The sequence below is a fragment of the Hirundo rustica genome, chromosome 15, assembly GCF_015227805.2.
Source record: "Hirundo rustica isolate bHirRus1 chromosome 15, bHirRus1.pri.v3, whole genome shotgun sequence".
Classification (NCBI taxonomy): Eukaryota; Metazoa; Chordata; class Aves; order Passeriformes; family Hirundinidae; genus Hirundo; species Hirundo rustica.
The window spans coordinates 3,036,555-3,064,113 of NC_053464.1; the positions used below are offsets into that span (position 1 = coordinate 3,036,555).

The following is a 27,559-nucleotide window of genomic DNA, read 5'->3' on the forward strand; positions in this document are numbered from 1 at the left end:
AACACATAATTAAAAAAAAATAGTGAGTGCACTAGTCAAGATACCCTACTCAGCAATGGGGCTCAGGGGATTTTTTTAATGACCTGGCTGACAAAACAGCTCATTCAGCTTGCACAGGATCACTGAGAACACTGCAAGTCTATGAGAAACTGGGATTTGCATTCAAAACATCTCCAGCACACTGGAGAGTCAGCCTGGAAAAGAGCAGGGAGCAATTCCCTATGACAAATGCATGTTATTTATATGACAGTACTCTGCATCTGTCCCTCCACACTGAGAGGGAACAGTTAACCAGATAAAGGAAAAGAAGCTTGTTAGGTGAGTCACAAGAATCACAAACTCTGCATGGATCACTGCACTGGGGGGGTTTGGCTGCTCTTTTTTGGCAAGGCCATGGCCCTTCAGAATCTTGGGATACATTAGCAGGTGTTTCACCTATGTAACAGCATGGAATTGGCACAGAGCTGCCAGCAAGAGAATAGCATTTGGTTTTTGACATCACAATTCAGTGCAGAAGAAAATAATAAGAAAGACAGAGAACTGGGTAACATGAATGAAGCGAAGGAACTGAAACTGCTCATTTTAAAGAACAGCATGTTATGGGAGAGGGGCCACAATAACAGTCCTCAAGCAGGTATTAAGCTGCACTTAAGAGAAAGAGAACAAAGTGTTTTCCATGTGTATTCACAACAGGAAGCAGCAGGTCAAATTACTAAGATACTTTAGTTGCACTTTTAAGAAAGCATATAATGACTGTAAGGAAAAGGGCTCCCAGGCTCCCGCTGCCTGGGGACATTACTGCAGGCTTACAGGAAAATGAAATCCAAGAGGAGGCAGTGCACAGAAGCACTGCTGTGATGAGAGGTTTCACTGATAAAGCTGAAAGCTTGTTACCAGTCCTCTCAGTCTGTGACATGGCAAGGCACAAGGCTGATGAAAATGCTCCTGTAGCACCCAGTGCTCTCCTTTCCCTGTCAGCTCTGATGGCACTGAAGTGCCAAGCAATTGAAATGTGGCATGTGAAGGCAAATGCAGCCCAGGGCTATAATGACAGGCACTAACTTAAGTGCCATTAAGTCTCCTCAGAAATAAAAATCTAAACAGCACAGTAAAAATGCCACAGTGCAGTGCAGGAAATGCTAATTCCTGTCCAATTTCATCCAAATTATCCCCAAACTGTATTCTCTAATGAAAATAACAGCATTTACCTTTTTATCACTTCATTTTCCACCATAGAGCTGTCCACCACAATGATCTGCTCTGGGATTCTCACATTCACAGCCACCAGTCCCAGGGAGAACAGGGAAAGCATGGCCACACACTGGCCCCCAGGGCCATCCATGGGAAATGCCACCATGCCTTCTGATGATGCATTTTCTTCATCTTTAAATGAGAAGTTGTGTGGCTGGTCTGATTTTTCAGCATCCTTGAGCTTCTCCAGGAACTGGAAGGACTCTGTACAAATGGTACTGGGGAAGCGCCATGTAAAAACTCTGCACAAAAACACAGAAGAAGCATAAATCCTTCAAGATCTGCTCTGACTGAGAATGAGTTTTACAATTATGGTAGCACAAAGGAGCAAAACAATTGAAGTTTCATGCTAGAGCTGGTGACCAAGCACCTTCCACACCTGCTTTCACAGTCCTACAATTTCCAGAACATTAGGTGTTCATGCACTGTGTAAAGGTCAGGTAGCATATAGCAAATAAAAAGCAAAGCTATCATCTTCTGCTTCACAGGAGTGCTCAAGAAATCTTCCCACCACGTCTACAACTGTGCTGCTGCATCTCCTCCCCTCTGTGTCTCTGAAGTCCTGCCCAGCACCCTTGGCTCTATTCCCGCAGCGCCCTGACTGCTCCCATAAATGATGTCAGCTTCACCTTCAGCTGGAGGTTCCTTGCTCTGCACACTTCTCGTGCGTTGTCACCTCTATACCAGGCTTGTGCAGACGTTTCCCTTTGCCCCAAGCCCAGCAGTGCCGCCCTGCCACCCACCTGTAGTAGCTCTGGGACAGCTGGTAGGACATGGGCGCGAAGGGCAGAGCGCGGCTCTTCTTGGGCCCCAGCGTGTGGTTCACCCTGCGCCGGTTCACCAGGCTCCTCCTCTGGCACTCCAGGAAGGCCTTCACCAGGATGTCATCCCGGTACTCCTGGTACAGCCGGAACGTCTGCAAGACATCTCAGTGACAGCTCACAGGATGGATGTGAAGCACAGGCCAGAATGAAAATCGGCCGTATAAATTCACTTTATTCCTCTCTTCCTTTTATGGCCTTCCAGACTTGCCACGGTAAACGCCAATTAAATTAACGTAATACTACAGAACGCTTGATATGCAAAATGGAATCAGGCTCCCACTGGAATTATAGGTGTGAAAAATGCTCCTCTGCCACACATTTTGGTAAATTCTTCCCCTCATTTCAGCTCAGGAACGCTTGGTTCTGTGAGCTTGGCTATCCAGGTTCCACTCTTGCTTATGAGCTGTTAAACCCCCTTTGAACTTTGACCTTACTTAAGCACTTGCTGATCTCTTTTTGTAGTTCCCAACACTGGAGGAGAAGTGCCCCAACACCACTGTCAGCTGGGTTTTAGGACTGTTTCTGTGATATCTCCTCCAGAACATTCCAGCTGCTCAGCTGGGCACTAAAGCATGGTACAGCTTGACCCACTGTAGTGATATGGAGCTTATTTCATGTGGTTTTAGGGGATTGCTTCAACCTCACATCTTGCAATCTCATCCTCAGAGAGAAAACAACAAACTGAAAATCCTCCTACAATATATTATTTCCTAAGAGCAGAATACTCTTCACAGAATGGATACAAATCCAAGTTTCCAGGTTTCTTTTCTTCCATTTGAAAAAGGAATGTGCAAAGGGAGGGAGGAGAAACTTTAGGCTTGTATGATCACATGTGGATGTGGCACCTGGGGACGTGGTTTAGTGGTGGCCTTGGCAATGCTGGGCTGATGGTTGGACTTGATGATCTTAAAGGTCTTTTCCAAGCTAGACAATTTCATGATTCTATGAGCAGTAAAGTTTGGTCCAGACACTGTACCTGAAATGACTGGCAAGATTCCATCTGGTTATCTGAGAGTGCCAATGTGCTCTGAATCAGATTCTGCAGCACTAGAAAATGAATATCATAAATACTGAAAGAAAAAAGAAAGAAGAGAAAAACATTTACTCCTGGTGCTTTTTGAACATGAGGTACCCATCAGACCAGCACAAAAATCTACAAACTCCATCACGTGCTTCTGAAATAGAAGCATAGAGGCATGAGATCCTACAGCTGAGGATCATTCATGTAAAGGAATCTGTTACATTTCCCCTCACCTTCCACCACAAATTTTTGGATCAGGCCAGATAATTTGACACAAAGTTCTCCCTGATAACATCTCCTCTTAAGATACAACACCCACATAGAAAATGTACACTGTTGTCCCAGTGATAAAAAAAATTTTGAGGTCATCTCTGTCATCATTTTATCTGCTAAATCTATGTCAGAGCTCCCTGCAGTCTTGTCGAATTATTTTTCTTTTAATAAATTTATACACTGCAACAAACAGATAAAAACATTGAATTAGGACACTCTTTATATGACTTCCACAGATGGGAGGAGCTGATGTGGCCTGGTCCTAATGAGGAAAATGGTGCTATTGCTACTCACCTGCTCAGATTATCCTCTTTGGTGCCTTGATTTGTGTCTTCTCCGATTGCCAGCACTCGAAATCTAGTTAAGGGAAGGGAAAGGAGAGCACTGGAACCAGATTTGCTGTGATTTTGCATCAGCCATGAAGCTCAGAGGCTGATGAGCACAACTGCTAACGAGGCAAGTGCTGGGCCAGCCCAGGGGACTGTCTGCTCCAGGGGACTGTCTGCTCCAGCAGCCCTCAGCACAAGGGTGAGACAGGAAAAGAACTGTCCAGATCCATCTCCACTCAAATATCTGTTGACAAGGAGATAAAACAATGGACAGGAGACAGTTCCAGCACTGAAAGGATTTGTCATTTTACTGAGGTTTTGGTAACTTCCAGTTACCGCCAGCAGTACTTTTGCTGTAATGCACAGCTCTTCCCAAACTAAGAAAAATTACAAAGGTGCTAAATTTATTATCATAAAATGGTCTGAGACACAATTTTCCCACACTGCTCTTCAAGTGTTAATCATCATGAAAAAGCTTAACAACCTGGAGCTGGAGAATGCTGTACAAGGCTGAGTGCTCTTCCTTATCAATACTTTTAGCAGCACTGAAATGATTCAGCTGAGCAACCAGCTACAAATTGTGATAGAAAATTGGGCCAGTTAATCTGGAAAATGCTAGATTTCTATTGCAATGAAAAGTTACACCTGAGCAGCAACACCTCTAACATCAAGGTTGAGGACTTGACAATTAAGGAAAATTTGCTGTAGTGAATTTCTGGTTTAAAAGTCTTATTTAGCAATAAGAATGGTTTGAAACCAGAAAAATTGTGCAAATAACTGAAAACCACTTATCTGTATTTAGGAAGTGTGGATATGAAAGCAACATTGCTGGTTGATTTTAGTAAAACTTCTTTTCTTACTAAGGGTACAAGTACAGAGGATGTAAATCATTCCCAGAGAAGAGACCTGTTCTGAATTGCTGTTCCCTCTCACTGCCTCACCCCATGTGCAGAGCCAAGAGCACCATGATTAAAATACCTGGAAAAGAGTTCCTCCAGAGTGTCAGGAATCTCCAGTTTGGGATTCCCCAGGGTCGAACTGAATTTCTCTTTCAGTCTTTCCACAAACTCTTTAAACTCCTTTGCACAAACCTTGGAAAAGAGGAGCCATAAATGTCATCAACCACTATTTCTTCGAGTGGGAATAACCCCTCTACTTTTCAAGTGTGCATGGAAATTCTTGTAGCAATAGCTGAATTCTGAAGTCAGAAGCAGTCCCACAGCCAAGGCAAGGCAGTGAAAAGCTTGTGCAGTTTGTGTTTGCTGATTCAGTGAACAGTTGCAGGTTCCATCTGTAATCAGCTCACAGCTACAAGCCAAGCATGAACATATGTTCTAAGACAATTTCCTGAATTAACAGCAAGATCTCTTGCTAGAGCTATGTTTAAGCTTCTGCTCAAGCCCTGCAGGCTTCTCCATGTTCTCCATGAAGTCTGTTTGCACAGTCATGGCTTGGAGAACACCTGTTACATCAGAGGAACGTTCTCTGGAAACAAGTTTTTATTTCCTTCCAAGGACAGACATTGGGCACGGGGACACACATTTATTTCAGTGACGTCTCATCAATAAAATCTGCTCTTCCTTTAGAGCAACAGGAATCTAACAACAGAACTGACGGGCTTTTCTGACAATGGTATGAATTGTCATTCCTGGAGAAAAATCATCTTGCTGTGACACTGTCCCAGTTCTGAAAAAAATCTGAAAATCAAAATGGAATTGTTTGCACTGAAAGTGTAAACAACTTTTTGTTTTGAAATTATGGTTCATTTAAATGGAAAAAAAAAAATCTTTTGGTTGCTCAAATCAAGTATTATAAAAATTTGCCTGCATTCCTGCACTCATCCACAGAAGCTAAGGTGACATTTCAACACACAACTGGAATAAAAAATTAGAAATTACAGAGCAAAACCATTTTCTTGCTCAGATAGCAACGTGGCTGGAAGGATAAAAAAAGAATCAGCAGACAGAGATGTTTAGTCACGGATGTTGATAAACAAGCACATTGAAAACACAATGGCTGTTGCACAGGGGACTGTTTATGTGCCTTTGGAAAGCTGCCCTGTGTACACTTCGCTCCCAAACCAGCAATGATGCTGCATTTTTACAATGATTCTATTTTTAAAATAGCTAAAGGTTCAAGGGAGAGAAAAGACATGAAATCACAGTGCAAGGACTCGGTAATCCAAACGGCATAATACTCTATGAATTTTTGGAATGCTTTCCTCCTACCTGTGGATCTTCATAATTATTTTCTCTATTCATGAAATCATCAATGAGGGCTTTATCTTGGTAAACCTCTGCAAGGCAAACTCTGCAAGAGATACAATTGAAGGTGCTGCTCAGAGCTGAAATTTTCCCAGTTCAAAACAGATCTGACAGCAGCAGGGTGCAAGCAAGATGAAATTTTTAACTGCCACGAAACAAAAGAAATACGTAGGAGGACCATGTCTCTTCAGGAGAATTTAGCCTGTATCTAGAACACAGAAAACTTCTTACTTGTAATTGAGGTAGGTCTGTGGGTTTCTGACAATGTAGCGGGCTCTCCGTCCCACGGAATGGGAGGTTTTATCCAGGGACTCCTCGAAGCTGGAGTGCATGAGGTCCCTCACCACCTGCCAGGGCACAAAGGGCCCTTTCACCTGCGGGAGGGACATGAGTGTCTGCAGTTAAACTCCCTGTGTGGGGTTACACACACACTGAGAGCAGGATGAGCTCCTGCCTGGTGAACTGTGAGTGCAGCACCCGGCTGGGTGTGCTCAGCACCTTGGCATTGAGCACGTGGCTGGCAATCCTGCAGAGCATGAGCAGGCTGTCCTCCTGCACCGTCCAGGTGACGCGCAGCCGCGTCATCCTCAGCAGGGCGCTCTGGTCAGCCTTGTCATGGTAGCGCAACCGTTTGCTTTTGTCTGCTGAATCCTCTTCTGACAGAGCCAGGGAAACAAAGAGAGACATTTACCTCAGCACTTTAGATTCTGATTGACTCAAACTTCTATCACAGGCTCAGCACCAGTTCAAGTTTGTAAGAACGAGAGATGAGAAGGGAAGGAAGTTGCAGTCTAAAGGTGAAATGCAGTAATAATTCACCCAGGCAGGAGAAAACGAACACTTTAATTGGCAAATTGGCAACCACGAGGAATCTTTAAGCCAGCTATCAAGAGCTGATAGTGGATGGCAGGGAGCTGCCGTGGCACAGACTCCATGAGGATTCCTCCAGCCTGAGCCATGGGCTCACATACTGGCATAACATGCTGCTGCTACTCCCCACGACACCTGAGCCTCCTCACTGACTGAGGCAACCCACAGACACGGCCACAGAGCTGTCCTGTCCCACACCCTCTTTTCCAGAGCAGCTTCCTGCAGGCCTAGGCATAGTAAAGGATGCTGCTTTTTCTGTTTCTTACCTTTCTTCTTCTTCTTTGTCTTCTTTCCAACATCTTTCCTAAGCCTCTTCCTCTTTTGGCTTTTTCCGCCTCTCACTCGTTTCGTTCGATCCTGGGTTGGTTCTTTAGTTATTTCAATACATTCCTCTTTCTGGAAAAGTGACTCTGATCCTACCTTTGCTTCTCCCAAAATATTAATTGTGTTACCTAAAATGAGACATATTTACAGCAGTGGAACTTTATAGCAACGACAATGTTAAGGTATAAAGACCAAATGACAAATTTCAGTAAATTTAAAAGACAAATGCCCTCTCAGAATTGCTCTTTGTTAGCCTTGTCATTTCATGCCCCTTTGCAGCAGCTCACAGAATAAATTCCTACGTTAATGAGGAATCATCAAGTAATTAAGTCCAGTTTACAGAGCACAAACACAAGGGAACAGAGCTGAGGTTTTACATCCAACCTGAAGCATTTTCTCCTCCTTAGCTCAAACATTAGGCTGGATAACAGTGCTACAAAACATTGGTCCCCCTGGACTTTCTGCAAACTGCACATCAGAAATTACAAAGGCTAGAAATTGTTGTTTTATAAGAAGTTATTTACACATCTGTTTTACAGCCCCAGAAGTATCCTAGATCATTGTAAGGAGACAGGACCAACCCATGTCATCAATACTAGATAAAAAAATATTGTTCCATATAGCCAGTAATAGGGAACAAAATAATTTATCTGTTTTACTGCCCCAGTAGCATCCCAGATTACTGGAAGGGGACAAGAGCAACCCACACCCTCCATGCTGGGTTTGACAAAGGCTGCAGGAGCTGTGGCACAGTCTCAGGCCTTACCTCCAGTACTGAGTGGCAGGGGGTGTTTGGTGAGGAAGGTTTGGAGTCTTGCAGTCAGTCCATTTTCAGGAACTGTATTTTCCTAAGACAACACAGCTTTAAAAAAGGTGGCATGCAAAAGGGGTGCACTGGTTTTAACAACAGTCTACTCTTATAATCTGAGTAGTGTCAGAAATAAATTTGCAGTGTAAAGGAAAAGATCCCTGGCAATAAGAAAGAACTCATTTGTATTATTACTACCACACATTAGAATGGCTCCAGAGCTTTTATTAAATCACACTGGAATGACCACTAGACTGTGAAGGTTAGAAATCTCCTCAAGTTTACAAGCAGTAATTACTGGAAAAGAAATGCTGGATTCTTTCAGTGCTACAGAGGCTGAGCAGAGTTTGCTGAAAAACAGTATTTTTCCAAAGCATTTTACATTCCAAAGGAACTTGTGAAAAGCACAAAACCAAAATGCAAACACAAACCTCCCGTAGCACATTCTGTCCATCCTAAATCTGAGCCTGAACCAACTGCAATGTATTGGGAGTTTTGCCATTCTCTGCTAAACCCATTTCTCTTGCGTGGAGTTCACTGTGGGCAGAAGTTGGCCACAAGATGTGGAGAGGAAAACAGAGACCAAAGAGCTCCTGGAGGCTGTGTTACTGCTCAGCAAGGAGGTGACTGAACAGCAGACAGAATTAAGAGTGAAATGATCCTGCCTGAGGGAAATAAATTAGCAACTCTAATTTTACATCCACTGATAGGCTCTGATTTGTGCACTGCTTAGGGGAGAGTAATTACAGGCAGTTCAGAGAAAGTCCCTGCTCAATGCCTGGTGATGGTGAAAAAGCACAGGAAATGTATGGGATTCTTAGGGAAGTAAAGCAACACTAAGCAGCTGTAAAAATCTGTGTTTGGGCACAACCTTAAAGCACTCTCAGATTGTATTTCCACCCTGAGAAGGACAAGTAGAACTATCATGGGTCAAAATAATGGCAACAAGAATGATTAAAGACAGACATTTCCATGCTGGGAATAGCAGATGTCAGTCTTAAAAAAAGGAGATGAATATGAGAGATGTGACACATGTTTACAAAAATCCAGTGAAACAGTAAGAATAATGAGAAATGTATTTTTCACAGCTTCCCTTAGTTCTTCAATTACTGTGGAGCTTAAAGCATCAAAAGGAAGTGGTGGCAAATAGCAGGAATTTGAAACACTTTGCCACAGCAGGCTGGGGACAGTAAAGACTTATGTATGCTCAAAACCCAGACAAATTAACTCTAAAAGAAAAAAGCTATTACCGCTTTGAAACATCAGCCCCAGATTTAGAATGGCCTTGAGCCAAAATTGCAGACAGCTGGGAGAGCAATCTGAGGAAATATCCCTTGCACTCACAAGCTTCCATCAGAGACAGGACATTAGCCAGAATTCTTATTTGCATTGTGTTGGGCTCCCTGTTTTTTGGCTTTTATTTTTTTCCCTTGTGTATTTCCTTGTTTTGGATGTTTTGCTTTTTGTCTGATAACTTCTACACTTCAGAAAGGCAAGAGGAACCACTGAACAGTGTGAACTGCTCCATCATTGAAGTATTTCTCCTTTGGTTGAATCTACTAACAAATCCATTGTCAAATTCAATTGTCAAATAAAATTTATGTCCAGTTCTTTCATTCAGTTCAGCACCAAGATTTGTGAAAACTTCTGGCACTCATTTCATTCCAGTGCTGCAGACCCTCACTGAGAGCATGCACACAGTAAGAATTTGGTGTCACTACCTCAACCTTAAGAATGTTAAAATTTGGAGAAGTCACTACAGTGTATAAATTTTAAGATACCCACCTTCCTGGTCTTGTTGATGATGTAGCTAGTCCAGATCCAATTGCGTTTCAGATGTCCATAAAAGCTGGAATCCAGACCTGCAGCTCCCAGCCCATCTCCAGGGATGGATCCATCATCAACCACCTCTCTGCTGCCTCTACCAGCAAGAGGAACAAAACCCACAGAATTATTTAGTACAGATTCCTTCCCAGTGCTCTTAACTGGTGTGTGTGCAATGTGCAGAACTCCCAGTTTAGGGGGTAATATTACACCAACAATTACATCCCAAAACTGTTTCTCTCCTAAACATGTCACAGTCATCCCCAGCCTAACTGCAAGTAAACACCAGATATCCAATTTAAAAGATTTACTGACACAGATGGACCATATGAAGAAGTTCAAGCAAGGATCAATGGAATTGGGTCCCTCAACTCCATTATTTTTTTTTAAGATAACTTGATATATCTACCTGTAACATGGAACTAACCGAAAATACTTTTAAACAGACTGTTTATTGAAACAGAATAGAATATTGACAGAGCTAAACCACAGTGCAAAACACAATATAAAAAATTTAGCTGAGGTTCTGCATGGCTGTCACAGGTTGTGAGCACGTAACCCTCCCAGGTACTCTGGGTGTGATTAGGCAGAAGATTAAATACTCCAGAGAACACCTCCAGATCACAGTCCACATTATAAATTAATCTGCAACCAATTACAGCCAAGTGCAGCACAAAGGGACAGGATTCAGAATGTGGCACTGGGGAGCTGCTGAAGCTACTTGAGATACCATGATGTAAAGCCTAGGAATAGAGAACCTTTACATTTGTTATTCCTGGCGTTCACTGTACATGGCAAGCATCCCCTCCCAACTTTGCTCTCCTCAGGATCCTTGCAACACACATCTGGACTGCTCTGGAAGGAAATCCCAATCTGTTTATCCCATCCCTCCAGCACAACCACCTGCCTGGCAGCCAGGTTACTGGGAACACGAAACAGAACTCCATCTCCTTTGACTCAGTTCACCCCTGAACTCCACAGAACACCCAGCTGAGGTGCTGGAGTCTCAAGTGCTTTTGCTGCTGTGTAACATCCTCAACCCCTGAACAGTTCTTCTTGCCTGCCCTGCTCAAGCAGCTCGCAGGGGCCAAGGTGACTTACGTGGTGTATTCCAGCATGGCACACTTTCGCTCCAGGTTGTGTTTGTTCACTGCTGACTCCTGCTCCTTTTCCACATCCAGGGCACTCTCCTCCCCTCCAAGGTTGCTCCTCTTGGTCCGAGGACAGCGGACAACTCCTGGACAGACAAAGGGGTTTCACTCTCGGCATGACACCTCAGAATTCAACTTATCTTCAATCCACCCTGCTCTGCCAAACGACTGCTCCCACACAGTACTGCCATTTTTACCCCTTCTCAATACAACATGCCTGCTCCTCACAGAGAAGGGCTACTGTCAACTTTGATACTTCCAACAGGGCAGCAATGCTTTGCCATGAACTCAAGGGCATCACAACTTCACAGAATTATATGGACACAGCTCCCAACTTGTTTGTTTGTTTGTTTTTGTGATGCACAAACATTCCGAAACAGCAGAAGTGAAAAACAGAGCCCAGCTCAAGTTTTAGGAAGGGAAGAGGAACTGTGGTGTGCCCAGAAGGGGCAGTGAGGCTGCTCAGGAGGTCCAGCTGTGCCATACCCAGGGGTGTGTTCAGGCAGACACACTGCAGATCAAACCAGAAGTTCTCCACGTCCTGCAGGGTGTTGAGGACGTACCAGCGCCGCTCAAAGGGGCGGCTGCTCTGCGCCAGGTTGTAGTGCAGGTCACAGCTGGTGGTGTCCACAATCACAGCATTTCTCTTCATGTACACAAACACCTGCCAGACACAGCACAGCTCGGGCTGTAAACATCACTGAAACTGCCTCATTAGCAGCACACAGCTAGGTTAGAACTGGACAGTTTTTAGTCTTTGCTGTTTTAAGTCACTGCTCTGACGGAGGCCACACCCATTCCCACACTACTGCACTGTAGTCCCAAATTCCCCTGACAGCAATCCAAGATTTTCCTTTCTAGATTTAGAACTGTTTCTTTTTACCCTTGTGCACAGAATATTCCAGATTTCCAGAGAGTGGCTATTTCCTGCAAGTCCTCACTTGGGATTTGCATGGATGTGTTTGGGAGCCTAATTACCTTTCTTATCCTCATAAAGTCTGGTCTGCTTTCTCCTTTGCAGGTGCTCTCTCTCTAAAAAGATGCATATGAATCTCATAATTTTACTCTGATCAGTGCCTTTATTCTGTATCAGACATCCAAGCTTTCCTTGATGGAAAAGAACATGTCAAACTCATTTTTCATTAAATCTTGCCAGTCTGGGACCTTCTGGATCATTACTGTGTGCAGTGTTCAGCATTATACATTTCAGTAGTTCCAGAGAAAGAGGTGAAAAATTATCCACACTACTTACAGTGAGACTTGGGTCTGGAGGTTTGTACATACATCTGAAACATCAGTACTTCATTTAAGGTAATTATGAACCCCAGATCTTGAAAAAATCATGAAGAATAACTGCCTTTTAATTTTTTTTTTTTTTTTTTAATTACCTGGTCTTTGTCTTGAAACTTCTCTGTTGGGCCAAACTGCAGCAGCCCCATGTAACATAATCTCTGAAGGTTTTCTACCACTGAGAAGATGTACCTCCTGCAGCAATGGTAGGAGTGTTACAGTTAGCACTCACGAAAACAGAAAAGTGATTCCAGAAAATCCAACATTTTCATGCAGCAACCTGAGCTTTCAGCAAACCACTGAGTTACAGAATTTCTGAAGTGGTGTTTTTGCTTGAATTATCAGCCTATGGAAAGCATGTAATACCCCAAGGGTCCAAATTTCCTTTCCTAAAATCACACCAAATATTTTAACCAGATACTCAGCAAAATAGCAAAAAAGAAAATTACCCAGAATAAACATATGTAAAAACGAATTAAATATGGTCAACAGCAGATCTGCAGACAATTTCATGTTATGTAAAGACATGACTGCTAAATACAAGCCTTTCTGTATGTATGTATGAAGAACTGGGCAATGAATCTTGGAGCTGAGGTTGTCTAAAATTACTGCTCTAAGAAATTACTGCTTTCAGTTGCTCAAAGTTTTGGCAGAGCCAAAAGTGCAGCATTTTCTATCCTGCATACCTACACTTATGGCAAAATTCTGGCAGTTACAGGAACTAAATTGCAAGATTTCGTTTCTGAGAGTTTGTAAAAAATTAGCTTTGCCTACATTTAACTTCATTAAGATCTAATTAAATGCAGTTAGATGGGAGTTGGATTTTGGCAGGCGTTTTCTCTGAGGGTCAGAAAGATCAAACCTAGAAATTTGGCTCAGTTAGAAGTTCTAGTGAACAGAGGCTGAAGAGACAGCTTGGTTATGTGTCATACTGTTTTGCATCAACCCATCAGATGGAGCCCACAGATTTCAGAAAACGCCACCAAATCCAGTTTTTAAATTCTAAGATTTAGCAATAGGTTTGGAATTGCAAACCTGGGCTCCCCAAGAGTCTTGGCTGCTGATACTGCCCAGCCCTGTTCCCTCATCAAAGACACGTTTGCAGGTTTGGAAAATGTCATATAAACTTCCAACCATTCACAAATTGTCAGCAGTGACTTTCTGGGGAAAACTAACATGGTGCTCTTGATTCCACACATTCAAATCACTTTCCTTTCTTCAGTCCAATCTCATGTTTTACATCTTTTGGAAGAGAAATGGCAAACCATGGCAGACATGCCACGGAGAGTATGAGGAGAAACTGAATGTGTGAGAGGTAGGAGCTGGGAAATGTGGCACCTCTGGAAAGATTTATGAAGGACAGCAACACTTAGACCCTATTAAATTCTGAATTTAGCAGCAGTGAGGAGTGTTTTATACAGAAGCAACATCCTGCTGATGAGTTATGAAGGACAGAACCTCCCAGGTCTCAAGCACTGCCTGACAGGATACATGAATATTGTTTATTAGTTTCTTATTACCTTCCCTTTGGGAGAGAAAAATACAGTTTGGCACACTATCCTTTGAGGATTGATGATCCTTGTCTTAAGTGCCACAGTTCTCTTTGACACAAACAGGAAATAACTGAAAAAACAGTCAGCCACTGTTGGTTCCTCTCTAGAGCCACTTATTTTGACTCAACTGCTTACCTTTTATAGAGGAGCTGCTGTCGGACTGGCCTTGGAAGAAATCTGATCAGAGTGTGTTTTTTTAGTGGATCATTTAAAAGATCTTCCAGACCTTCCACCTAGAATTATTTTAGAAGTCAATCAAAATGATGCAAAATGTAACTATCCCCTCAAATATAAAGCTTTGCTACCAGAATTGCCTAGTAAAATATTTTCTAAGCAAACCTTACTGCTTTTGTAAAATGCTTAAACATTATTTTTGTTAATCAATGAGGCAGAGGATTCAGTGAGATTATAAAAAGCTCCTGGCAAAATAGTAGCTTAAGACTTTGCAGTATTAAAGGGCTATACATTTTTTTTTCAGTGAGCCTGTGAAAGCAACTACTTTTTCTGTAAAAGACTGAAGTGTCTCCTCTCCTCTCCAGGGTCTAGTTTTGCTGGAACAGATTAAGGGGATATTTGTTCCAGCCTATAGCTACAGCTGACATCATCAGACTATGCAGAAAACAAGGGCACTGTACCTTATAGCTGACTTGTACAATCTGCACAAAGACTGAGAGAGGCAAGCAGAGGAGAATGTCACTGACAAGGGCCCATCCAAACCCAAACTCCCTGTGCATGGGGAGGGGAGGGATGTAGCGCATCCACGACGAGTCGTCCACGTACACTGGGAACAAGAACAGTGCCTCAGACACACCAAACCCAACACTTACACCAGGAGTTTCACTGTCAGTGCTCAAGCACAGCACAACTGGCAGTTCACAGCCCGAAAATCTAAAATGACCTGAAAATTCTCTAAACTCTTGATTTTCAAACCTTTCTGAAGTAGACTTTTATCTATTTTTCCGTGTTGAGCCATGGTAAGGTCTGTAAAGTCAGGATGTGCCACCTCTTACCTGTTTGATTAGACAGATCTACGTCAGTCTCCTGTGCAGAGGTCTCAGGGTTCACCACAGTTGTCACAATTTCTAAGGTCCCATCTGGTTGTGCTTCAATTACAGCTGCATTCTCATCCAGCCCTTGTGTTTTCTCACCATCACTACCTCCTTTTTGCCGTGTTTCATTTAAAGGGTGTCCATAAACTAAGTACCAGAGGAACATGTGGACCATTCTTAAACGGGGCATTTTGGGAAGAAAGCCAAGAGAACGTCCAAGTCCTGGAACTAGGAGGGAAGAATAAAGACCAGAGAGAAATAAAAAGAGGATTAGGGCAGGAGAAACATCTCTCTGTGCAAACTAATGAAGGAAACTGGAAGGAAAGGCACTTGAAAGTAAATATAAGTTACAAACAGTAAAGAAGTAGTAGTAAATACAAATGCTTCAGTTCACAATTGTAATAAAACATTGGATAGTGACACTGGTTTAATATAAATCAGATTTTATTTCTATAGGAGAAGAAAAAAAACCCCTTGTATCTTAGGAGACATCTGAAAAATATTATTAATAATAATTAGGAAGGTGAAGGATGACAGAAACCCCAAAGTAGGCTGTACCTGTAACAGGGTGATAGTTCTTTAGCTGTGTTATGCCCATTTTTTCATCAGTTTTTCCTGCCCGACTATTATCAGCTTTACATGAGCCATCTTGCATTTTTCCTGAATCAGGAACTGCCTCTTGCCCCTGGTTTTCTTCCTCCCCATGGTCCTGGGATGTTGGAGTCTGGGGTGCTTTAATCCTGTAGTAAAACAGCACTTAGGTACAGCACATGCAGAGTTCAATTCCTGTTCTTCCCTGACTTCAGGAGATATCAGCACGTCACCTCAGCTTTGTGCTTCCATCTCTCTTTTGCTAAAGAAGAGATTGTTTGTTTGGGTTTTTCTGCTCACCTTGTGTTTACTTCCTCTGCATATTTTTGCAGCCCTAGGTCAGCCAAGCTCCCCCAAGCCATCCCAGCCCTCCCAGGCAGAGCTGACTTGCCTGTTTGCAGTGCTGGAGTTGGAGATGCGGAACCGCACCTGCTCGATGGCGCTTTTCACCAGGGGATCACTGGGGCTCACTGAGGGGTGCACCACGAACTCCACCTGCTCACAGCAGCACAGCACAAACGAAAGGGGTTTATGGAGATATTGGCTCTTAATCAGCTGCATAAATTATCTGAGATTAACATTAATTAGCAGTAGCCACAATGGATGAATCCCATGATGGTTTTAATAATTCACGGAACATCACTTTTGGATGAAAACTCCTGTTGCTACTTTGTATTAAACAAGAGGTCAAAGCACATGGTCTTCATACCAATAAACTTCTACCAACCTTGGGTTTTGGGTTTTTAAAAGCTGAAATACTTGAGGAACAAATATTTTAACCTGTAAATATTAGGCTGAGAAGGATAAATGAAAAGTCAGAGGTCATTATGTGTAAGGCCAAGCTAACACATATTGCTGCTGAAAGCACACACACACTTCAGATTGGTAAGATTTCGTATGTGCTCTGCACTAATCATGCAGCAGGTAATTTTCAGTGGATTCAATTCCCTACTTATGAGCATCTCACATTAGAGTAAGTGACAAGTCTCTGCTCTACAACTACAGACATTTGACTTCCATAAACCTCCCTAACAGTGGATTTTTGCTTTAAAATAAAAAATCACATTGTATGTATTTCAACTCAGAGGCTCACTTAGGATTTTTCATACACTCTTGGCTTTCAAAAGGGGTTTAAATAGATTTTTGGTGCAAGGACATGAAGCACAGAACTGATAAGGAGCAGAACCTCTCAGAAGAGAGATTCAGAGACTGTGATCTTTGGCTTATTCCTTGGTCTCAGTTATCTACAGCCCAGTAATGGAAAGCAGTGATTTGGTTCTCACAGCAGCTTAGTTTGACAGGAAGCTTCTGGGTAGCTCCATTGTGAGTTCTGCTCCAAGAAGTGAAGTCATCCATGCACTCCAGTAACAAGGCCCAGGGCAGTGTGAGAAATGAGAAGAAGGCTGTGCCTGTGCTGTCACCTTTTTGCTGATGCCATCCTGGATGACCGTGGTGCGGTAGAGCCGGAGGAGCCCGTCCCGCGCCAGCCTCTGCACCAGCCGCACGATGGACTTCTTGCAGCACTTGGTGGAGACACCTTCTTGCTTCTCTTGATCCATGACCATCTTCTGAAGCCTAAAAGATGCCAAAGATACCTTGTGTTTTAAGGCCAGCAACGCTCTGAACTGCCTCAGTGGTTTGTTAGAGGATCTGGGGTGAATGGTCACTTCTTTCCCTACCTCTAACAGTCCCTGCTCCCTATCCCCTTTTGCTGGAGACAACTGGGAACTTTGCTCTACCTTTCAGCTCTATTTTCTTTCTACTCAAGCTTCTCCTTGTTAGGGGAGAACTGCTGTTCTGATGACAGCCAATTTCTCCATGCCTGATTCCCCAGTGCATGGCTACAGTGCAATTACCCATGCAGGCTCCCTAAGGTCAGAACCTACTGCTTTTTAGGTGGTGATCTAACAAATGCAGTCAGTTCTTGCAGTTTGTGAGCTCAGTTCACCTTGAGGCAGAAAGGGTTTACTCAGTGGTTTCAGAGCACAGAAATGACTCCTGCATTCACAACACTGATACAGACACGCATATCCCACCATGTGAACCCAGCTCTCTTCTCCCTTCTTCCCTTGCCACAGTTGGCAGGGGTGTGCTCACACCTTACTCTCCCCATGCCTGTTCCCATGCACTTTCCCACAAATGTCTCAGGCCCCAATCCTGGGCTCTTTCAGTCCTGGGGAATCAATTCTGAAAAAGACCTGCAAGATAATAAGGAAATGAAGCAATAACTGAGTGTACACATGGACTTCAACTGTCCCAAAAGATTACCACATCCTGGTAATTAACAAATGGAAGGCAAATTTCCCTGGCAGAGATTGGGGAGGGACAGAACTTCCACTGATCCTGAGGAACCTGTGAAGAACACGTTGGCAGCAATGAAGGGACAGCAGAGACCTGAAATATCTTCCAAGCCTGCGCTTGGATGTGACTCAATCAATCACTGATGAGGCTGGTGCCAGATGAGGCTCTAATTTTCTAACACTCTACGATTAAACAAGGTGACAGAAGGTTTCAAAATTCTCAGACCAGAGGAGAGTAAGGCCATGATTTCTGACTAAATTTCTACAGCAAGCAGCCCTGGGTATACTGACATGCCAGGATCTTCTGTGCTGGCACACAAGATGGATGGTGCAATCCTCTTTGTACCAACACAGTACTGCCAATTTAGGATCCAGCAGAGCATTGGAATTTCCATTTCTTTTTGGATGTAAAATCTTAAAGGGATGAAAGACATTATAACATTTAGGGAAGTATCTCCAGCTCACATAAGGTGTCAGAAGACATATAACCACATCACATAAAACTGCACTGAAAAGCAAACCTCGAGGGCCCTGCTAGGATGCCAGTGACCAGTGATGAGTGACATGAAGACCTGAGTCTCTCCAGTCCACACAGAATAACATGTGAGCAAGTTTTGAAACCATGCAGAGATAAAACTGATGCAGATGCAAGAATCCTTTAGGATTCTCCACAGGGAAGTGCTGTACCATACAATGTGGCCCCAAGTCTGGCATACTGTGAATGGAAAAGTAAGTTCCTTGATGTGTATTTATGAGGCATACAATGAATAAAAGCACTCTTGTGTAATTATCTGCATGGAACTATTGTTGCTTCCAAACAGCTGATTAAGATTCAATCCTCCCCACTGTCTTGGGTTCAATGCAAGATGTATTCTATTTCCCATCTGTTGAAACTGGCTGGGGAGGTGTTTCTTTCCCCATAACTCTGGCGGAGGGGGAGCGTGTGTTCTGTTAATGGGCAGCTGTTAAACCAGCTGGGGCTGGGTTCTTTCTCTCTTCCAGGACCCATCCTCCCTGCAGGGATCTCTGCTGTTCATGGGCCATCCAGGCTCACTGCAGGGCTGATACAATTCCATCATCCCACTGGGAGATGCTCCACCCAGGGGAGGAGCCCAGCATTCCCGCCTGGATAAAACCTGGCATTGGGAACAGCAGCACACCCTGTGTGCACTGGATTGCCAGAGGAACACCAGACCCATCTCACCACCACTGGACCTTCTACAGGATCATCTCTGCTCCAACAGAACCATATCTGTCACTGCAGGAGGACTTAACTGGACTGCTACCAACACCCTGACCAACAGCGTGTCAGGTTGTGTTCTGACTTCGTCAAGTGTTTTTTCCCTTTTTTTGTTCATTTGCTTTTTTGTACTACTACATTTTTTTTATATTCCTAATAAAGAACTGTTCCTATTCCCATATCCTTGCCTGAAAGCCCCTAATTTCAAAATTACAGCAATTCAGAGGGAGGGGGTTTACATTCTCCATCCCAAGGGAAGCTCTGGCTTTTCCCTGTCTTTCCCAACCAAGACCTCCCTGTGCCACCCCCTCCATCCTTACAGCAGTGATGCCAGCAGGGACAAGCAAAGGCAGACAGGAACAAGCCCCCAGCACTCCCAGCCTCCCCCGTGCCGCTGTGCTCACGTGAAGAGGCTCTCGATGAGGCGCAGGTTCCGCACGGCCTCCACGATGAGGTTGCGGCGCTTCAGCAGCCTGTAGGTCTCGTGGGGCCTCTCCACGGCCACGGCCTTGGAACGTTTCTCCTTCCTGGGGCCACAGGGCTTCTGGGGACAGCACAGCACATCACAGCAGGACATCAACCAGCCAGGGTCTGCAGCCCAACGGGGGCTCCTCACACAGCAACAGCGGAGCAATTCCCAGTTTGGATGGATTTATTTACGGCAAACTACGCAGATGGAGGTTCTCTCTTATCTCCCCTTCCCAGGAAGGCAGACAGTGGATCATAAACAGCAACTGTGTGCTACATTAAGCTATGACACGCATTCAGTCAATAAAGAATTTGGAGAGCACCAGGGAACTAACTCAGAACTCTGTTTTGGACATCTACCCTCCTATCTCCTGGAAAATTTTTCACTTACACCCACAATACAATGCAGCCAAAATATGAATGTACTTTGAAATGAATAAAAAAAACCACCCCAACAATTTGAAAAGTAAATACAAAAACTCTAGTTTGAAGTCTTGCTATAACAGTGCAAAACTCAGAGCAGACAGCTGTACCAACAAGAAGATATTAAGACATGTGCTCTTACCTTAGGTTCTTCAAGCCTGACTTCCTCCACCACAGCCACATCTCCATCTTCATCCACGGGATGAGCACAGGTAGAAACACTGGACTCCTGTTTTAGGGCTCCCAAAGTAGAATTATCCCCTGAAATGCTGTCTGGGAGCTCCTCAGGATCTTCAAGAATTTGAGGGGAAGGCTGCTTCTTCCCCTGAGACTTCACAGCTGCTGGCTTTGAGCCTGGTTTGAGAGCGAAAAGCCTTGTAATTGTTCTGCTCTTCATGTTCAGCTTTCTCTCTAAGAGACATTCTCCCATCCACCCAGGTAGCTGCATTTTAAAAGCATTCTGCTACACTTTTCACAGATTCTGCTCTGCTGGAAGCAGTGGTTTGACCATGAAAGACTGCATTCAGCCTCCAAAAGTAAAGTTTTAAAAAAAGTGCACTCTCTGTCATCAAATAATGCTCTCCAGGCAGAAATCTTTTCCCAGCTTGGAAAGCCATGAAGGGCTTATCCAGAAACTGCTGAAGAAAGGAGAGTTTCTGTCTCAAAGATTCTCAAGTTCTGCCAGAAACATGACTTTTCTGACTCAAAGCAGAATGAGAATAAGAATTTAGTACTACTCCAAAGACAATCTACACAGAAAAATAGAGATCCCCTCTCTTCCCTTGGAGTTTATTAGAGAAGTTGTAGGAACATTTAAATAGGTAAAAAAAAAATTAAGTAACCCCTCACCATATCTTTTTAAAATATGTCCCCCAAGGGCTGGTAGCTTTCACACTAAGATGTTCCAAATAACTAAAGAAAAAGCTGAGGTAACTAAGGTCAGGGGACAAGACATTTTTGTTACAAAATGCTCAGGTGAGTAAGGCTGTGGGTCAAGTTATCCCAACTCTGAATATCCAAGGAGCACAGGGAAAAAGGGGAGACATGGCATCGGGTCAGGAGAGGCAGCACAAACACTACCGGGACACAGACACCAGGCCACACCCTAGCTCTGAGAATTTCCAGAGCTTACCACACTTGGTGTTCCAAACCACAACATTTTGGGGGAGAAGCAGGGAAATACCCAAATAGGCTTAAAAATAAATATGTGACCAAAACCCATAATGGAAGCTAATAATATGTTATTTTTTCTTCAGTAATATGATCCATAAGAAAAATACAGGTTGCTGTCCAGATTTCCAAATCACAAGTTACCTTTGGCTGGTGTTGTCTGATGGACATCATCTTGGACACGTGATTTCAGCGGAGAACCAGAGTTGGCCTTTTGACCTTTTCCTCTCTTCTTCCTGTCCTTCCCTTCCTCATTGTCAGACTCCGAGGCCACAGTCTCCTCTTCTCCAGGAGATGCATCTTCCACAGGGGGGGATTCTTCTGGCACCAGAGCCAAAGTGACTGTAGCCAACTGCTCGCTCCTGGCCTTCTCCCTCTCAAACTGACGGTTTAAATCACTCTCCTCTGCAAAAATGTAGGAAATGTACTTTGTCGTCCTTTGCCGACCTTCATCCTCCATAAAACCCTAAGGAAACAGTTGGAATGTTATTTTACCACCTTGCCTTTCCATTCTATCAGTATTCTCCAGCATCAACAGTGGGAAAATGTTCTCAGACTTATTCCCCCACATCAAAAGATACCACGTTCTTCCTTTTTTCTAAGTAACAAAAATGTCCCTAACCTTCACACAGAGAAATCAAAAGGAATTCTGTGCTTGAAAAATGAACAAATCTGCATCACCAGTGTACTAGAGACTCATATGGTGTGTGGGGTGGAGAAAAGTCTGAGGAGGAACAAACCGTGTGTACTCAGAGAGGAAATCAGTTATTTCAGAACAAAAATGTTTGTGAAATAAGGGCACTGCAGCCCTCTGAGTGACTCAGACTTCAGTGGAAGTGCTGCTGCCCTTTCTGCTACAACAGGAGCTTTCAAGGATCTACAAACTCACACTCCTCACCAATCAATAAGGGAAGATTTCATTTTCAAAGCTGACCGGGGAAAAAAATATGTATAGATATTCCAATGGTTTACAGTTTGTTTTTAACCCTACAGAACTTTTTACTGAATGACAAGATTTTTCTAAAAAGATTCCCCATTGAGGGAAGATGGCAATTATCCTGCCTTTGTGGAAAGGGACCATTGGGTGTGTACAAGACACGACAGCTGGATTTGTCTTGTGAAATAAAAAAACATTGTAATACCTGGAAATAAGTTCAATCATCATAACTCCTAGAGAAGTAACTTTTCTGCTCCAGAATTTCCTGGCATTTTCAAAAGGCAAGTAGATGAATGATTTTACATGGACATAGAGGGTTTTTCCTTCAGTGCTCTGATTAGAGCAGGTTGCAATCCTAATACTGAACCCTTGCCTTACACACCTCTTACTCAACTGAACTAATTCTCTCTTCAATCTTACCAAGACTTTCCCATTGTCATTCTCAAATCTCTGCTGTTTCTAATGTTTGAGGTTAACAATGCTATTCCCAGAGTAACCAAAATTGCACCTTCAGTTTCAATAAGTATCTGAATTATTTTATTTTAGCCTCACCTTGACAACTTTGTACCTGTCCAGAAGACGACAGAGCATCCTGGCTTCCAGCTTCCCCACATTCATAGCCAGGCGAAGTTCTGCCTGAGATATACCTTTGGTTCCTCTACTTTCAACTGTTGCAGAAAGGAAAACAGAAAAAGTAGCTCAGAGAAATAATCTGACTGCATTATATTTATTTTTAATATACATTAATATTTCCTGAACAACAGTATATGTCAGAATATTAAATTTAAGATTCCCCACTAACTAAAGACATTTTTATAGACACATAAAATATTCAGCCAAATGCTGTCATAAGCCACAATTTTACGTGAAGCAGTGCCCAGCAGAATTAGGTATGGAGGTGACAGCTTCAAATTAGAACCATGGATGATTTTTTTTCCCTGGCAGCTTTGCAAGTTAGATATTAATTTCTCCATTTGGAAAGGAAAAGAAATAGGAGAATAAGGAACACTGTTCACTTCATCTTTTCTCATCCCATTATGACATCCTATTTATGCTGGGTGGAACTGAATAATTGCTAAGCTTCTAGGGAGGGCTAACAGGTGGCAGCACCTCCAGTCTAATCTGGACATAAAGCTCATTTTGCTATGAAAAATTGAAACTGACACAAAAACAACTAGAATGTAAAAGCACCGGTAATATACACATTTATTTTATACTACAAGGAGTAAGGAGGTAATGGGACAAAGTCTTCAGATGTCTTACATCACCTACTTAGCTGATAAGCCTGGGTGAGCATATCCCTTTCATAAACAATATCCACAGGCTGAACAACTTTTGTGATGATCTCTTCATCATCATCATGATAATCTTCCATTTTCTTCCGAAATTCCTTCAGCAATTTAAGGCAACGGACCATGACATCGGTCCCTGTGAAAAATGAGTGTTAGTAACAACTCCTAACCAAGTGCAGGGGGTGTGCACAGATTTAAACAATTTTCTTTCTTTCAGCAACATGAAGAAGTAGCAGTGCAACAGGGAACAGATGACTAAAGAGAGCTGGGTATTTCTAGGAAAGGTTTGCAATGGCTTTTCCCTTTGTATGAATCTGGCCATCAGGTGAATTTTTGAGGTGCTTCAAACCTTCACATCTGTGCCAATGCTAGGATTGTCCAGCAGGAAAAAATTGCACAGCATAAATAAATCAATGGAGGGATTAAGTGCTGATCCCCAGAATTACACCTGGAGAACACATATTTGACTGTGAGATCACTCACTGGGTATAAACCCATTCCTTTTTACAAGCAGAGAACACGCTGCCACCTCCCAGCCACAAGATTCTTGCAGATGATTTAATTCCACATCTTAGCATGTTCCTGTCCATCAGCTGTGCTGTGGTAACTCTCCTCTCACTGGGACCTCCCAGCAAAGGGCAGAGTGAGGACAGATGGCTGCAGGAGAGCTGAGATCCTGCTCTCCTCAGCATCACTGAGCTCCTGCTGGACCACTTCACACCAGTGGTAACTCGAGCTGGGTTACTGGACGCTGCCGCCTTGGCAAGCTGCAGTGATCCCAGCAGCTGCTGCTGCAGCAGCCAGCTCATCCTGCAGCAGTGGGGAGAACATCTCCAGCCATCCCTGCTCCTCTGCTACAGACTGCTGTGAAAAGGCCAACTGAAGGCTTTGGTTGGAATTTAGTTGGAAGGTTTCAGCTGATGAATTTCATCTTGTGTTTATGTATCTGAGCAGTTACTGATGCCCAGCTGACACAAAGTTAACCCACAGTCACTTCACCACGTGACTGTGCTCCAGGACACATGATCCCATTATTTTTCCTTCAGCTGAATCCTTTCCCTAGGATGCTGCTTAGGATTTAAGTGCTGACATTTTGGTACAGTTGCAAGCACTGTTATTTCTACAGCCCTTTAATATTTTTTGTATTTATACAGCCCCTTAACTTTCACTGGAAACAGTATTTGAAAAAACAAACAAAAAACCTCCCCAGAGAAAAGAAATCCCCCAAAACAAACCAACGCCTTTTCCTTTAGCTCCTGCTGCCCAGTAATGTTCTTCCCGTAGCAGATGCTCTGGCTTCATCCTCAGTGTGTCCCACATATTTCTATCTTCTTTCCTGCATAACTCCAGAGATTAAACTATCTTGATCTCTGCTGAAAATCAGCTATTATTAATTCATCCTCCTTTAATACTAAGCGGTTTTAAGGCACTTTTGTGGATTTTCAGCTTTTACATCTGTAAGATGGAATTATCATTCAAGTGAAAGATTCATCAAGTGGCATTTTTCCCAACAAACTTAAGCAGTAAAGGCAGCTGCTGTTCTGCCAATCTCTGACAGAACATAAAACACCCGTGCCTTGGGGGCTGCCACCAGGTTCATAAGTGGACTTGTATTTTCTTGTCTTCTAAGTAAATACCTTAATTGGAAGTTACATGCTTTTACTACTGCCTATAAACTGCTTTTTAGGAGTGCTGTCTGGTCTTTTGGGTTTTATTTCCAAATGTTTGCAGCTCATTAGAACACCCCTGAAAGACCTGGGTCGTTTCTCTCTCAGCCGTGTTTGATGCTGTACCTACTTTTGGCCTCTGCTTCTCTTTGTTCAGAATACACTTTCCCTACAGAGAATTTCCTTTCCCCAGACTTAAAAGATTTGAAGGAATCTGTCTTATCAAGAGCCTTAATCCAACTCCATGTAATCTGCACTCTTTTTTGTCTTTTGGAATGTTTCATGGTTTTACTGGTTCTTTCATTTGCTCCTTTAAGATCGCTTCTATTCACAAAGACTATGTAATTTGCAATGTTTAGTTCATATCAGATTTTTTTTTTCTCACAAACAGTTCATTATATCTCTAAAACGGACACTGTTCATCTTTCAGAACTATTTTCTTTTTAACCTTGCAAATCTGCCTCTTAGGATTTTCTGTGATTAAGGATTTGGTTTAGATTTCCATCAGGAATTGCATTAATTCCATTTGGGTTACTATCCTTCCTCATAACTTCCAGTATTATTTCTTGTAGTTTTTTCCTGTGCAAGTTTTATCTGTATCTTTTACTGAGAACAGTTGCTTTTTGTTCCCTTTCCTCATGCAGTCCCGCTCTTCTTTGTCTTTCCAACACGTCTGAAAGTTATCAGCAGTTTTTGTGAACCAATTAAATTGGCATTCAAAGCTGGTTATGCATTAAACCACCCCTCAGCTGACTGTGGCTACTTTGGAGAGCAGTTTTTGGATATCTCACCTCAACCCTGTTACCAGCTCAGCTGATAATGCCAAGGGTGTGGGTCTGACCCCTGCACAGGCCTTTCACTTAGGAGTTGGGCTCAGTGGTCCTTGGAGGCCCCTTCAAACTCAGAAAAGTCTGTGTTCTGTGAATTCCGAGTGCTGTAAGACCTTACCTCCGTAATTTGATAGGAAACTTCTCACAGAAGCTTTGCATTCTCAAAACTCTCAGGAAAAGTCATAACCAAGAATGGTCTGTTTTTTAATTTCTTTAATAATAAGCCTTCTTTTCAACGTAACTCTTTGTATTTTTTTATCAAGTTCATTGATTTGTCATTTAACTTTAACCTGAAAGGTCAGCAGACTGCTTTGTTCCTACTCTGTATTGGCTTGAGCAGTCTTATCAAATCCCAAGACCACAGCTTACATAGATATCCAACAAACTTGATGACATTCATTCCTTAAAAATCTGTAATGAATGGTAAATTCAAGTGGGCATTTTAACTTCAGTAGCACACTTATCTACATAACTGCATGGACAGATTTTTTTACTTACACCTCTTTTAATTTAAAATCTGAAGCTCACAGATAGAATGGCATCAATGTAATCACGCAGAAAGAGAGCAAACCCACTGTTCCAGTCACCTTTCTTTGTCTTGTAGGGTCCTCCATTGGGGTTTATGTCTTGCAAGGGGACAGACACGACCTTGGCCAGGCCAGCATTCATCATGTACTGATAGAGACGCTTGAAGGTTCTCTCACAAAGGCCCTGATGCAAAGAGAAATGACAAAGGTCACTGCAGCCCAAAAGCTTCACCTGCTGCTGGCTGGTATCAAAGGTGTTCATACAACCTGTTCTTACAACACAGTATTTTGGGGTAGGATATCCATAAGAAACCTGAACGCCTTTTAGTGCAGAACCTGATAAGTTCCTGTGTGTTGTATCCCTCCAACTCTGCCATCCACACAAACAGCAGCAGTGGGAAAGTAAGAACTGCATCATGACATCCATTGACAAAATGTTTCTGAGGCTGTGGTTGGAACAGAACTGCTTCCCTATGACAAACACCAACAGCAGCTCGATCTGGCAGGTTTTTAAGATCCTTCTTTTGATATCCTAGCCCAGAATTTTGTGCAACTTTAGAAGCAGGCAGTATGAATGAGTGCCTTTGATACACAGCAGCTAGACTGAGTGAGGATTTGAAAGAGTAATTAATCTCACCAATTCTTCCCTCAAGTTTCCTAATGTATCCATCTGGTTTGAACGAGCACTTAGCATACTCGAGAGCTTCTCCATCAGAATATCATATTTGCTCCTCCTAACCAAAAAAGAGAATTATTTTACATGTAAGTATGCATATAACTTAATAAACATGAGTTGTAGCTCTAGAAACTGTCAGTCACTAGAGAAAGTATGCTAAGTGTTCTCAGATTTGTTTAGGAATTCTAGTTTTCTTTTCCTCCTGTGAATAGCACATGAGATAATTTGTCTCTAAGAAAAGACCTCAGTGAGCAAACAATGACTAAGCCCAAGCTGTTACTTCACTGGCAACCCACAGAAGCACAAGTTCTAATCATAAACAAGATAGGAAAACAAAACAAAAAATCTACTGGAAATGTATTTAAGTGAAACCAGTCAAAATGAATGGAATGATTAGTGCTACAAAAAGAAGAGTTATGTTTATGTAGGCAGATGACAGGCACTAGAACAACCTGTTGTTTACAGCCCCAAGGGTAGTTGTAAAGTGTCCAACACTTGGAAGATGAGTTAATAAATTGGAAAGCGTCAATTCCAGGAAACTTTGATGGTTGTGTGACAACAGAACAATCCGTCATCACAGTAAAAGGTCAGAGTGTACCCTGGAGAC

The 27,559-nt window shown here is 42.9% G+C and overlaps 1 protein-coding gene across 2 annotated transcripts in view; it reads right to left on the reverse strand.

The window, feature by feature from the left end:
• Positions 1-27,559, reverse strand: part of GTF3C1 (general transcription factor IIIC subunit 1) — a 38,337-nt gene that overhangs the window by 7,865 nt on the left and 2,913 nt on the right. For both annotated transcript variants that reach the window (XM_040079357.1, XM_040079358.1), the window contains exons 5-31: positions 26,914-27,010; positions 26,337-26,460; positions 23,233-23,388; positions 22,513-22,628; positions 21,168-21,489; positions 19,996-20,207; positions 19,367-19,506; positions 16,844-16,997; positions 15,814-15,917; positions 15,390-15,571; positions 14,793-15,059; positions 14,418-14,563; positions 13,918-14,015; positions 12,328-12,424; positions 11,426-11,603; positions 10,890-11,025; positions 9,750-9,885; positions 7,923-8,004; positions 7,099-7,284; positions 6,461-6,618; positions 6,194-6,336; positions 5,927-6,008; positions 4,677-4,789; positions 3,664-3,726; positions 3,052-3,145; positions 1,995-2,167; positions 1,209-1,493 (exon numbers count right to left, since the gene is read on the reverse strand). In XM_040079357.1, the coding sequence (XP_039935291.1) occupies positions 1,209-1,493; positions 1,995-2,167; positions 3,052-3,145; positions 3,664-3,726; positions 4,677-4,789; positions 5,927-6,008; positions 6,194-6,336; positions 6,461-6,618; positions 7,099-7,284; positions 7,923-8,004; positions 9,750-9,885; positions 10,890-11,025; positions 11,426-11,603; positions 12,328-12,424; positions 13,918-14,015; positions 14,418-14,563; positions 14,793-15,059; positions 15,390-15,571; positions 15,814-15,917; positions 16,844-16,997; positions 19,367-19,506; positions 19,996-20,207; positions 21,168-21,489; positions 22,513-22,628; positions 23,233-23,388; positions 26,337-26,460; positions 26,914-27,010 (4,044 nt within the window). The remainder of the gene's footprint in view (positions 1-1,208; positions 1,494-1,994; positions 2,168-3,051; positions 3,146-3,663; positions 3,727-4,676; positions 4,790-5,926; positions 6,009-6,193; positions 6,337-6,460; positions 6,619-7,098; positions 7,285-7,922; positions 8,005-9,749; positions 9,886-10,889; positions 11,026-11,425; positions 11,604-12,327; positions 12,425-13,917; positions 14,016-14,417; positions 14,564-14,792; positions 15,060-15,389; positions 15,572-15,813; positions 15,918-16,843; positions 16,998-19,366; positions 19,507-19,995; positions 20,208-21,167; positions 21,490-22,512; positions 22,629-23,232; positions 23,389-26,336; positions 26,461-26,913; positions 27,011-27,559) is intronic.